The sequence below is a fragment of the Paramormyrops kingsleyae genome, chromosome 24 (assembly GCF_048594095.1).
Source record: "Paramormyrops kingsleyae isolate MSU_618 chromosome 24, PKINGS_0.4, whole genome shotgun sequence".
In the NCBI taxonomy this organism is placed as follows: Eukaryota; Metazoa; Chordata; class Actinopteri; order Osteoglossiformes; family Mormyridae; genus Paramormyrops; species Paramormyrops kingsleyae.
Window position 1 is genome coordinate 7982056 of NC_132820.1, and position 13179 is coordinate 7995234.

Sequence of the window (13179 nt, forward strand, 5' to 3'; positions counted from 1 at the left end):
GCGGATAAGATTGGGTACCCCTGATCTAAGGTGATCTCAGTAACTTTTTGGAGAATGGAAGAAATTCGTGTTGGTTATTACTGTGTTACTGTTGTTTTGCATACATTTTAAAGTAGATTTTCTGCACAAATATATACTTACTACCCTGATAAACAGTTTTGAATAGTTTGTTTGACTGCCTAAGTCCGCTGTACGCACCGAGAGATTAGAGACACTGACGTTAGTGAGAAGCCAAGCTGATTTCACTTCTGGTTTTTCTTAATACATTTAATAAATCTGCTTTTACCTTTTCTGTTCCCTCCAGGAACGTGAACTTGGACAGTCTGGACCTGGAGCAGGAGGTGGACCCCCTGAACGTGGACCACTTCTCCTGCACGCCTCTGGTAGGTCTGGACCCCAGCAGGACCCCAAAGGCTCTGCTACTGTTCAGGCCCTGAAAGTAGCAGTGGGGGAGGGGTTTAAGACCCAGCTCCTGACCGTCGGCTCATCGGGGGACCGAGCCTGGGTAGGCATGAGGAGTCAATTGCAGGGGAGGAGGTGCTGTCCAGTCAGCTTGGAGTCAGGATCTGAGCCCAACTAGCTAGCAAACATGATTCAGAGTCCATAAATGTAAGAGCCATAAAAAAACAGAAATTTAAAAAAGAAAAGCAGTTTATTTCTCAGTATAACTTCCCTGTCACGCAAAGACGGGCTTCCTCTTTTTCAGTTAACCCCTCGTGTAGGATGTGTAAGCAGAATGTTAGTATGAAGGCCTCCACACGGGCACATTCGTATTCTCCATGCGTCGTCCTTTGCAGATGTGGGCCTGCGCTCTTGGCCACCAGGGGGCAGCAGTGCTGCTGTATCACTGGAACAGTCTGGCTGTGGACATCCCGGACTCCCTGGGGCGGTTGCCCCTGGCCGTGGCTCGCTCCCGGGGCCACACCAGGCTGGCCAACTGCCTGGAAGAGCTCATCGTTCAATGGGGGGCCGCTGGTGAAGGGGCTGACCTGGGCCAGACCACGCCACTGCCGCCCCCACCCTCGCCGCTTTCCAGCAGCCCTGACACAGGTCTTTGTTCTCTCTTTCCCTGAAAACCATGATATTCCATTTATATTTAAATTTACATTATTCATCTCCATGGTAACCATAAATTACAGTTATCTGAAGGACTATGGTTTGTTCCCTCCTCCTTTCTCCCTCTCTACTTCTCCTCTCTCTGTGGCTTCTCTCACCCAGGTCTGAGCTCCTGCAGCAGCCTCGCTTCCCCCGGCGACCCTCCATCGCGATCTCCTAGCTCCGCTTACTCCAGTGGCTCCGCCCCCCCCAGCTCACCGCTCCACAGTCCCACTGACGCCATGGACACCACAGGACCCTCGCCCTCTGGGTCCTCACCACCGGCTTCACCGCTTGGTACCTCGCCTCGCCTCCGGCTGCCTCTGCCCCTGCCTCCCTGGGAGCCCACCCAGGAGCCGTCCTTCCTCATGGAGTATGAGTCAGCCGGCAGCCCCCCTGGAACGCCTCATTCCAAGCATACCGATTTTGAGGCCGAGCTGCTGGGTTTAGGCGAGGATGCTGAGAATGAGGACTACCTGCCAGCTGTGGAAGACCTTCAGGTGACACCTGTGCTTCCAAATACCTGCACACAGGCTTTATAAACACTTACCTGTTCTGCCCAAACTCCTGCACACGGGCTTTATAAACACTTGCCTGTACTGCCCAAAGACCTGCACACGGGCTTTATAAACACTTGCCTGTACTGCCCAAAGACCTGCACACAGGCTTTATAAAGACTTGCCTGTACTGCCCAAAGACCTGCACACGGGCCTTATAAAGACTTGCCTGTACTGCCCAAAGACCTGCACACGGGCTTATAAAGACTTGCCTGTACTGCCCAAAGACCTGCACACGGGCTTTATAAACACTTGCCTGTACTGCCCAAAGACCTGCACACGGGCTTTATAAACACTTGCCTGTACTTCTCAAACACCTGCACACAGGCTTTATAAACACACACCTGCACTGCCCAAACAACTGTACACAGGCTGCATAGACAAACAAAGCTGTCCCCAAAGTTCTCCTCAACTGGTCTCCTTGTCCAGGTGGACATGGTGACTCTTGCAGAGCAGATCATTGAGGCCACGCCAGACCACATAAAGCAGGAAGAGCTTCCCCGGGAGTCGCCCCTCAGAGAGAGGAGGGATAATGCCGCCATCCCCGACACCATGCCTTGGCTGGCCACCTACCTGGACACGGCAGACACTCTGCCGACACCGTTGCCACCCAGGTTCTGCTTCCCTGTCACTCATGCTTGGCATCTTCTGGGCAACGATTCTGCTGTGGACACTCACTGTCTGCTGTCCTGTCTTCTTCCTGATCCGGGTGGGAGCAGGTATGTCCGATCCTCGGCACTCCCACCCTCTTCCAGGTCACCCCGCTCCCCGCAGCCTCCGTCTCCCCTGGGTGCCCTGGCACTCCAGCGGCTGCGCCCCCACAACAGCGCCGCCTGGGCCGAGTTCCTGGGTGCCTCGGCCAACGGGCGCATGGAGCACGACTTCGCCCTGTTGACGTTGAGTGACAGCGAGCAGCGGGAGCTCTACGAGGCTGCCCGCGTCATCCAGAACGCCTTCCGCAGATACAAGGTGTGTGCCCATTACCCAGCATGCCTTGAGGTTAAATCTGCGAGCCGCTGATCTTCAGATACCCCCTGGGTTTCTCGTCACATGCTGCTGATTACCCAGCATACCCTGGGGCTAAAGATAAATGCTGCTGATTTTCAGGCGTCCCTTGGGTTTTGTGTCACATGCTGCAGATTACCCAGCATACCCTGCGGCTAAAGCTAAATGTTGCTGATTTTCAGGTGTCCCCTGGGTGTCGTGTCGCATGCCGCTGATTACCCAGCATGCCGTGTGTTATGCCCTGTCCACGAACCGGTCCCATGCTGCCCCCCCAGTAGCTCTCTCACCACTCTTTGGCCTCTCTCTCAGGGTCGCAGGCTGAAGGAGCAGCAGGACATGGCGGCCGCCGTCATCCAGAGGTGCTACAGGAAGTACAAGCAGGTACTGCTGTTCGCCAGTAGGGGGCGCCAGCGAGCCGTACCAAATCGCACCTCCATCCTGGGGTGGCACTTTTCCAGACATCCACACACCTGCTGGGGGAATCATTACATGGCGCCACGAAGAAAGGGCTTGTAATTGTGTATGGTTGAAATCTAAGGAGATTTCAGCAGTTTGTTCCTCAGGGCACCTAACCTGAATTGCTATGTTAATCATATTAATTCTGTGCACACATACAAGCCCTGCCAGTTGCTCTGAATGAAAGTGTCAGATAAGTAATTCAATACCGTAAGGTAGCCGTAACCCCGCTCATACCTCAGGGACATTGTCTCTGCTTGCTCATTTGATCATGTTTTCCTTTGTAAGTTGCACTAAGGCCTCAGCAGCATATGCTCAGAGAATTAGCCTGCGTCAGGGTTCCTGGGCCCTCACAGCCAAACCTGTTGCGCCGCAGCCTGTGCTTTCGCTTGGAGTTCGGCTCCTGTCCAGTCGCACGTCGCTGCTCTGAGGTTCATATCTCCAGACTTTTTTTTGGGGAATGAACTTGTTTTGTTTTTTTTTTTTTTTGGTTTGCTGGCCAGTGTCCGAAATTACGACCGCCACTCCGCTCGGACATCGATCAGAGCTCGCCTTCTGCGCACATGTGTGTGTGTGTGTGTGTGTGTGTGTTTGCACAGATCACATTTGGGGACCTCAAAAGTGCAGTAAAACCTGAAACCTCCTTACTTTTGGGGACATTTTTCAGGTCGCCATTTGGATAACCTCAGTTTTATAAAAATATATGTGCAAAAGAATCAGTAATGCAATCAAAATAGTAAAAAAAAGTAGTTAGGGCTGGGTAGGGGTTAAGGGTGTTGTGATTGGGATTAGGGTTTTTCCCCTAGAAATGAATGGAAGGTCCCTATTATGATGGGTACGCCAACATGTGTATGTGTGTGTGTGTGTGTGTGTGTGTGTGTGTGTGTGTGTGTGTGTCAGTCAGTGTGTTCCTTGCTGTTTCTAACTATCTATGTTGGCACATAAAGAGGTTCACAGTGTAGTTCCGGAATCCATACTAACATCTGCATTTTGTCTGACGTGATCGTTAAACCACAGGCACTGATGAGTCGATGTTCTTCTATCCTGCCTTTTGCCGGTCAGCAGCCTCAGTGTCGAAACCGCTCATCTCTCTTTGTGTAAACACCACGCAATTCACTTTGAACCTTTGTCCGGTTAAACAGATCTCCTTTGTTTCTGCGCGTGACTAACCCAGACTAACAGTTCCTGTATCTCTCTCTCTCTCTCTCTCTCCCCTTCTCCGCTTTTCATTACTCTTGCTAGCTTACATGGATAGCCCTCAAGGTAATGACTCCAGTGGATTTTATTTTTTTCTTGCCTCCAAATGCAGGCTGGGGGCGAAACCCCCACCCATCCTGTTACAGACCCACACACCCGCAGAAATGTGTACATTTGCAGAAAGTCTCAGTTGTGTCGTACAGAGTAGGAGATCAGCATGCCAGCAGATTTACGGGGATCTCCTGCCTCGACGTTAAAAAGAAAACAGTGTCGTGTGGATTTTTCTGTCTACCCCCTCCGCCACCCCAACCCCCCCCCCCCCCCCCCCCCGTATGAGTGTGTGCATGTAATTATGTGGAACTCTCTCTGAGGTCTATGAGTACTCAAACAAACACAACCACCGCCCACTGCTTCCCTCTAGTACGCCCTCTACAAGAAGATGACGCAGGCGGCCATCTTGATTCAGAGCAAATTCCGCAGCTACTACGAGCAGAAGAAGTTCCAGCAGTCGCGGCGGGCGGCCGTGCTCATCCAGCAGTACTACCGCAGCTACAAGGGGTACGAGCGGCTCAAGCAGGCTCACCGGGGGGCCGGCCCGCTCAACGCCAAGATCAGGTACGTCAGTGAGCCGTTTCCTCATCATACGGCTCGCAGAGCCACGTGGGAACTGTCGCCCCCTAGGGGCGGATTAATGCATAGGCCATCCAAGGCTGTAGCCCAGAGCCCAACCTTCAGAAAATTGGAGGAGATAGTTAAATCAGCAACACCTGAGTGTCCATGCTGATGTCAGCCTAGGGAACCTGGATATGTCAATCCTACCCGGGTCGCCCAGCACCACAGGGTTCTGGGTGTGTCACCCCAGGGATTCTGAACCTAAACCATTCCCAGAAAATTTCAGTTTTCTGGAAAATGACCCATCAAACGAGCATTTTCACAATGGGGTCCAAGGAAAAGTGTGTAGAGGCGTGTGTGCTGTCTGTACCTGAGGTTAGACTAGCGTGACACCACCCCCTTCCCCCTGCTGTGCGTGAGAGGTACCCCCCCCCGCCACCATCAAATCAGAGACAAGACTTTGGTTTGTACAACCACAGGGGGTCATTCCTGACGAAGAAGCAGGACCAGGCGGCCCGCAAGATCATGAGGTTTCTTCGTCGCTGCCGGCACAGGTAACCCCTCCCTTCTTGATTCCAGCCGTCTTAGCTACCCTGCCCCCCCCCCAACATTTCTGGTAATTTACCCCCCCCCCCCCCCAAAAAAAAAAAAAAAAAAAAACATGCAGGATCAAGGAGCTGAAGCAGAGCAGAGAGCTGGAGAGGCTGCAGAAGCGAGGCCTGGCCTCTTGATGGCGCTGTTTCACACCTCTGCGGTCGCTCCTCATGTATGGTGGGGTTGTGGGCTGGGGGGAGGGGGGGCATGGCTGCAAATTTTCATACAGACGTTTTGCTTCCTGGGCAAACACACTCACGCACAAGTTCCCTCGTGTCATGGAGTCCACCCATGCTTCCTCCTTCCTGTGCGACCCCCCCCCCCCCGCCACCCACATGATTCACTGGGACGGCTGCCGCCATCCTGTCCCTCTCGCTTCCCTCTTTCTCTTCCCCGTTGTCATCCTCTGCCTCTTCATTTCTTGAGAAGGAGAAAGGAGGAGGCCAAAGGGGGGGTGGAGGGAAACATCTGCCTTATTTTCTTTTAATCTTTCTGCCCCGAACAGAAGGAGTTTACGCGATTGGGTCATTTCTTCACTTCAGGCGATTTTTTCTTTTTAAATGTTTATCTTTCCTTTCGCAAAGCAAGAAAAATGCTTTTTTCAGAATGTATTGTACTGTTGTGGTATTCTTACAGACTATATATACAAAAATATATTACATTGTTAATGTCTAACATTCTTATTTATTGGATATATACCTTTTTTGAGGCATGTTTTTATATTACTGTACCTTCAGATGGGGAAAAAATAACTTTATGAAATGACTGAAGAATCGACTCTCTTAACTTGAACCTGTGACGCACCGACAGATATTACAAGTCATAAAGTCTTAATCCAGAGAGGTTTTCAATGTTTACTCTGCCTTTTTGTGCACCCCCAAAAGTTACAAATTAGCGCGTTCGTTTTTAGACTTGGACCAATGCCAGATTTAGCAGGAGACTGTACCATTTGAGGCTGGGGGGGGGGGGAGAGGTTGATGGGAGCTGAAATGAACTGATGAGGTCCCGAGGGTCTGCCAGTGACGTCAGTATGGGAGACAGTAGAGCCATTACTGTCACGCCAGTTGTATTTTTACTTTTTTTTTATTTCGATTTTCGAAGCGTAATCGACTGTCATGTGTGAAGGCCAAACGTGGAGATCCGAGAGACACTCATACAGGCGTCATGAGATGTGACCTTTGTGTGGCTAAGTGCTGGATTTGTGCATCCGCTGCCGCTGGTCTGATTGGTCCAAAAAGCGTCGGTTCCTCGCTCACCCGCTCGGTTTGGTTTGGACCTGTTTATGCTCTACAGTCGTTTCTAACAGATGACTGCACGATAGCACCACAGGCTACCTGTACTTATTCCTCAATGTGCTATTTTTATTTATTTTATTATTTTTTTAAATTCATTAAGTGCTCGATTATGGATGCTGCAGGCGAACGTGCAACCTGGCTCAGTATGAGAAGGACTTGAGATTGCACACGCAGCGCTGTTTTGGTACGTGTGTGTGTGCCTGCGTTGTTACCCGTGCATGTGCCTGTTTATGACGACTTGTAGGTTGACTCTTCCGTCGGGCTGCAGTTTGTGTTCAGGTATTGGTGATGGATAGTAGGGAGGGGGGGGGGGGGTGTCAGGCTGACAAACGTGACAATCCACATAGGCCTGGTTATGGGAAGAAGAGGAGATCCGCATGCGGATGAACGGAATCCGATAATCGGTGCTCTGATCCCTGGAGAGATGATTCGGTTGAAGGGGTTAAAAGGGGAATATGGATTGTCAAGTTTGTGCAACTGAGAAAATTACAGTAACGTGCCTTTATGCTAAGGGAAGAAGCAATGTCAAGTCAGATTTAGAGCGGGAAAGGGTTTGTATTTCCCTAAAAAGGAAGCCTACAAACACGCAGATGTGGCCTACAGTCTTACCCACGTTTATAGGCTACATTCAGCGATTGGTTCTGACTGGGGGTGTCGCATATCAGTTGGTGATTGTGTTGACCAGGGAGGGTCTCCTTTCTCCATCCCTGTCCGCCCAGTAGTCCACTATGGGAGATCTGGTGAGGTATTCTTGAGCAGCAGATATGTTAACGACAGACACTAACACAATGTCCTTAATTTCATCGTTTGTTTTTATTATTTTTAACTGCTAGCCTATTTCACGGAGCCAGTTATAAGTTGTATTGCTGAAAAAGTTTCAGGTAATAACAAAGAACTTGTATATGTGATGTATGTACAAAATGATATTTTACTCATTTTAAATGTGCAGTGCCTTAAATTCTTATTTTGGTAGCTGCAGAATCTTACTCGGTAGAAATGTCATATATGAGCGTATGATGCAATGTTTTTACGTGTCAAACCAAGACACCGCGTGCAGGACAGTTCCTATACGGTATATTCCTGTTTTAAAGGGAATTCGGATCCAGCATCGTATAAGGACTTTAGGTGTTTTGTCCCGGTCCTTCAGACGCGGTGGGAAAGCTGATAGCTGATGGTGAGTCGAGTAATCGTAATGATTTTGCTCCAGGGGAATCCATTTAATGCACATTCGGTTTGCGTCAGGGTTCCGGTGTGGTCTTGAACTAAAGTTTACGCCGCGAGAGTTCGCTAGGCACTGCACTTTTAAAAGAAGCCAATAAAATCCACGGAAACAAATATTTCTCAAAAACAATTACTTTTTTAACACTAACAATCAGTCTAGGACTTAGCTCGAGGAGGACTGAATTTAATAATTATGCATTAGTCTGTAAATAATGTAAAATACGAGACAGCTGAGAATATATTTAAAAAATAACGAGCTTTCTGGATTAATGTGGAGAAAATATTATTCCGCATTTGAAATATACTGGTGTCTATGATGGAATTGCATGTTCATATCCAATTTTATTTTAAAGTTTGTTTTTTTCTGTCCCCCTCTGTTTTTAAAGACCGCGTGATCAGTGGCTACGGCTTTGTTATTTAAATTGCTCTGCATGAGTTTCAATCTTCTGCATCACTTACAAAATATTACGTATGTGACGTGTCCACGTCATTCACTACTGGTGTTTAAACGCTTATTTATATATAAAGTCATTTAAGATTTTTTTTCCTCCTGTGCTGTAAATGTTTTTATTTTCTTGATTTTCGGATCTGTTAATATTTCTTAAGAATGAAAATAAAATGAACATTGAAACACCCATGTGTCGCGATTTGTATTGCTTTGTAGCCTATACATTTTAATTTAATATCATCACCCTCATTGTGCTTGTGTGGTGCAAGTAAACATGGAAAATGGGTCAACGTTAGCGGAAAGAAATTTCAGTGATTGGTTAGTTTCTTTGTTGATTATTGGTTGCTTATTTTCCTTTATACAATGAATGTTAAAACTTTGATTGTCCACAGTATTTGGTATTTTCACCCAAGACTGTCTAGACATTCCTGCTTTAAATGCTTAAGGAAACCGAGTTTAAATCGATTGAGCCTAAGTAAATTCTCGGGGGAAAATGTTATATGTGATTAGATTAATATTCGTAATATTGCAAATTAGGTGGTTTCGAGGTGCTGCTCTCACTACAAATACAAATGCAGAGATTTGATTTCTACTGGTGCTTCATACATACTCTGAATGTATTCATTCTGGGCAGTTTTCCGCCGGCCATGCAGAGCTGACATTTAAGCCTTGCCAGCTGGTTCCAGTTAGTCACTGAATTACAGTAGCGTCTCTCCAAAAGAAACGCTTCATAGGCAAAACATTTCAGCCGCCCCCCGCCTCCCTATGCAATCTTACAAAAAAAAAAAAATTGCGAAAGTTAAATGTAGGCTATTCGTTTATTAAGAGGGGACGGAGGGCAAAATAAAAGTCCTACGATCGCCATTTCGGTTTGTGCTCTGTCGCATCCCTTTATGTGCGGTCCGAGGAAAGGGGTCATGGCGCCCCCTGATTCGCCACGTTTACCGGGCACATTTACGCCATGGGCCGCCTGGGTGGCCGCCACCTGCACCTGCCTTGGTCTGCTTCTCTTACAATGCGCCCACATCCGGGAACTTCGGCTGGAGCTGTGGGAGCTGCAGCACCGCGTCGGGTCTCTGTGTGGCGAGGATGCGGGCGCGCCGCCGCGCTGCGCCCTAGGTGAGTGCCCGGGTACGGCGGCGCCGTGTGCCGGCAGCAAGCCGCCGCGCCTCCCCGCTGTTTCGCTTCCGATCTCTATTACTGAAAATAACATTTCCCTTTGAGTAACAATACTTATCTCTTTTACAAATTAGCCGATGCTGCAGTTCACGCACAACCACGCGCTACTCGCCATATCGATAATGCGTGCAGATTTTTCAACAAAATGCCCTGGCAGCGCATTTTATAGGGATAAACCTCGACTTACAATAGATGGAAAATACCACGTGTACAGTGCATGTAAGCCTATGCAGGTAATGCATTATATCGGTAATGTCAAGAACAGGCCTACGTTTCATTTATTCATTTGTTTTGAAAAATACGAATAGTATCGACAAATGGGGATATTAACATTAGTTAGGCTACATGCCTACAATATTGCAATGACCATTATACTGCACATCATAGGATCGATTCTTTAGTATGTACCTATTTTGTATATCAGATTTTTTTTTAAGTCTTACCGCGAGATACTGTTACTCCTTCCCAATTCATCACAGTTGCAAGTGATTTATAAGTTGTGGGGTGAGTCTATTGGACGAATCTTGATTTGCCTCTTAAATGCCCACGGGACAGACCCGAGCAGATGCCAGTGCCCAGTTCTTGGTCAGGATGCCAGCCGGACAAAGAGAGACCTTACCTCTAAAACACCGCGTAAGCAGCGCCAGGTGGGACAAAGTAAGTGACCCCCCCCCCCCCCCCTTCCACGCACCTGGTGTTTCGCTCATGGGCGTCGCCGTCATTAAATCTGAGGGGGAGGTGTCCCCCTCACATTTTATAATTATTCCTTTGGACCCCCCCACATTTAACATAAAATATTAGTTTTATGCCAGTGTGTCCCACCCCATTCAAAATGCTTCTGACGCCCCTGGTTTCGCTGCTATGACATAAACCAAAATGTGTCGGCAATGCACATATACTAACGCTTTACGATGACGCTCATGTTTGGCTCCGGCCGTGATCATTATTAAAGGCATTAGAGTTAAGCTTCAAGACTGATATCTCTGTGGTAAATCCTCAATGCTAAAGCAGATACAATAACATTGTTTTTTTTGTAACTTAAGTCCCCGTCCTGGGAAAATCGCTTGTTTGTCAACATTACGTTTTGTTTTAAGGGCGGCGTGCGTTTCTGCACCTTCATCCTGTCTCGACCCATTCCTATGGCAAGTCTGAATCCAATTTTTCTCTTTAGATTTCGTTTCCCTCGCTACAGCTCATTTAGACCTCTCCTTCTTGGAATGCCTCACAATGCTGTCCTATTTTAGACTTCCCGTTAAATGCATGTTCCCCCCCCCCCTTCCCTATCGGATTTCTCTCCTAACGTAATTTCCTTTGTATTTTTTCCTTGTATGGTGCTGCTTCACCCAGGGTCACCCGTACTCGTATCTTACATTTAAGAAATGGTGGCTATTTAGAGCTGAGACTAGCCAAACCGCATGTGGGTGTTAGTGATTGACGTGGCTGCCACACGTCCGTGCCCATCTCGCTGTCCTCTTCTCTTACCTTTTCTCTGTCAGACGAAGATGACAAGACGCTGGTGAAATGGATTGTGGGACAGAGTCAAGGTGAGGGACTGCAGGTATCTGGGGAAACCGTTACCGTGACGAGAGGAGGGCTTTACTTCATCTACAGTCAGGTAGATAAACAGAAAAGTTGACGGATTAAAATAAAATGCATAATTCATTTCTGGAGTTTCGTTTTGAATTATGTTTTTTTTTTCTCTTATGAGAGAAAAAACAAACAAGCAACAAAACAAAAACAAGTACAAGAAATGTAAATATTTCGTGTGTCCTCGTTGAGGATTATTTGTTGTTGTACAAAGGTGAAAATGTTACTCGGATGGTAGGTCTTGTATGAGGACCCCACGTTCGTCATGGGCCACGTGATCAAGAAGTACCGCGAAAACAAGGAGAGCAGCTTGATGAAGTGCGTTAAGTGGATGCCCAGGAACAACAGCGAAGCGCTCAACACCTGCTACACTGCTGGTCAGTCCCAGCCACTTATATACAAGAGTGCTTTATTACCTCTGATTCTACTCAATTTTGATTGGTGGTCAAATTATTTATTTATTATTTTAATTGGATAATAATTGAACACTCTGACCCCGCCCACCATAGGTAGATCATACCATTTCACCCACTCCCCTATTTACCCACTCCACTACAGGTGGCCACAATCTGGAGTCGGGCTCCGTCCTGGAGCTCTCAATTCCCCGAAAGGATGCAGGTATTGGCCTCCTTCCCCACGCCACCTTCCTGGGCATCTACAAGATCTGATCTGTGTGCGAGGCATAAGTGGCCTGTGGGGGGCGCCACTTGGACCACCCACTTTGACCTATGGGACAAAGCCATAAGCTAAACCAAAAAAATAACCAAAGAGCCAGCAGATTTTTTTTTTTTTGTCACATGAAGACAGTTGTTTTCTGATATGAAAAATGTTTGATACATTCAGATGACACTGTTTTCTGGCCGCGCGCTTTGGCACAAACCTCCTTTCTCTTTAAGAAACCGAGCGCGTTAGGCTCAAATTCAACACACCTGCTGAAACTTCTAGATGAACCACTGAAGCCTGACGGGGTGGGATTTTTGGGGGGACTGAGGGACCTTCAAATGAGAAAATTTATTTGGCGATGTTTTTCACACCCTTAGTGAATGCATATTAAAATCATTATTCATGCTGAGTGCCGTCATACTTACTAAGTGCTATAAAACCCATCAAAATTCATCCGCACAGCACCCATTTATACATTTTTATTACTTTAGGTCTGTCCTTTATTTATGAAACAATATCCATAATAAAGTTTTCTCTCATCATGCAAAAACGTAACTTCCTTTTTCTTTATTTTACACACTGAAATGTGGATTTTTCTGGTTCCCAATAGATAGCTGGCTGAGTCTCATTTAAATATATGTCGAAGATGTGGATCACGGTGCATCAATCATTACTGACAGAAAGGAGAACTTTCAAAGTAAAATAGGCCTACCACTGACAAGCAAAAAGCGCCCTCTAGTGTGGGGAAGAAGCAGTTTTTTAAATCGTGCTCTGAGTTATATCACGTGGTCTCTGGTAACGCTTGGCTGCGGCTAAAATTCTTTCTATTGCTTTGACCTTGCTTTTAGTGTAAAGATAGGTGTTAAATGAAAATTGCCTCAAACCCATTGTGAACAACTCATTTACACGAACTTGGTGTCACTTAAAATATATGAGCTCTGCTTTTCATCATTTTCAACCCCCCGCCCGAAAAATCCTGATTAATTCCTGTTCGGGAAGTTGCATGGTCTATCTGACTTTTAGAAGCACTCCTGTATGGTGATATTTACTTTTTTTAAACCGCGTTTTTACATATTCTGCTTTTCATTACCCGTTTTCCCATGAAACTCCGGTCCCATGAAATGTTTGCTCTGCTTCGTGTGGCGATATTATGTCATAAACACTCAGAGGAACTATAATTAAATTAAATACGAGTTATTTATTGTCAGTCCACACAACATTATTCAGGCAGGTATTTTTGGGCAAGACCGTGCCGGGCCAAATCAAGTAA

At 47.2% G+C, this 13179-nt stretch overlaps 2 protein-coding genes and 1 long non-coding RNA gene across 4 annotated transcripts in view; 2 read left to right on the forward strand and 1 right to left on the reverse strand.

Annotated features, from left to right (window-relative positions):
* Positions 1 to 8667, forward strand: part of LOC111839523 (calmodulin-binding transcription activator 2) — a 24266-nt gene extending 15599 nt beyond the window's left edge. The window contains exons 14-23 of one of the 2 annotated variants that reach the window (XM_023803504.2): positions 305 to 383; positions 798 to 1050; positions 1219 to 1595; positions 2082 to 2266; positions 2372 to 2621; positions 2967 to 3038; positions 4356 to 4376; positions 4732 to 4925; positions 5402 to 5476; positions 5590 to 8667. In XM_023803504.2, the coding sequence (XP_023659272.2) occupies positions 305 to 383; positions 798 to 1050; positions 1219 to 1595; positions 2082 to 2266; positions 2372 to 2621; positions 2967 to 3038; positions 4356 to 4376; positions 4732 to 4925; positions 5402 to 5476; positions 5590 to 5653 (1570 nt within the window). In that variant the 3' untranslated portion in view covers positions 5654 to 8667. The remainder of the gene's footprint in view (positions 1 to 304; positions 384 to 797; positions 1051 to 1218; positions 1596 to 2081; positions 2267 to 2371; positions 2622 to 2966; positions 3039 to 4355; positions 4377 to 4731; positions 4926 to 5401; positions 5477 to 5589) is intronic. The other variant, XM_023803505.2, reaches the window with a different exon arrangement.
* Positions 7954 to 10215, reverse strand: LOC140582467 (uncharacterized). Its single transcript, XR_011985441.1, has 2 exons — positions 10103 to 10215; positions 7954 to 9680 (listed from the first exon to the last, which is right to left on the reverse strand). It is a non-coding gene; the product is annotated as an uncharacterized lncRNA (long non-coding RNA).
* Positions 9171 to 12459, forward strand: tnfsf13 (TNF superfamily member 13). The gene is made up of 6 exons (XM_023803507.2): positions 9171 to 9599; positions 10215 to 10316; positions 10754 to 10801; positions 11156 to 11274; positions 11485 to 11623; positions 11805 to 12459. The coding sequence occupies exons 1-6, from the start codon at positions 9374 to 9376 to the stop codon at positions 11912 to 11914; spliced, it is 744 nt and encodes a 247-aa protein (XP_023659275.1). The 5' UTR covers positions 9171 to 9373; the 3' UTR covers positions 11915 to 12459.
* Positions 12460 to 13179: the final 720 nt, after the last annotated feature.

Coding starts and splice junctions, on each gene's coding strand:
- tnfsf13 (XM_023803507.2), top strand. CDS start 9,374: ATGTGCGGTCCGAGGAAAGGGGTCATGGCGCCCCCTGATTCGCCACGT. Junction 10,317..10,753: donor GCAGCGCCAGGTGGGACAAA/GTAAGTGACCCC, acceptor TTTTGTTTTAAG/GGCGGCGTGCGTTTCTGCAC. Junction 11,624..11,804: donor CAACACCTGCTACACTGCTG/GTCAGTCCCAGC, acceptor ACTCCACTACAG/GTGGCCACAATCTGGAGTCG.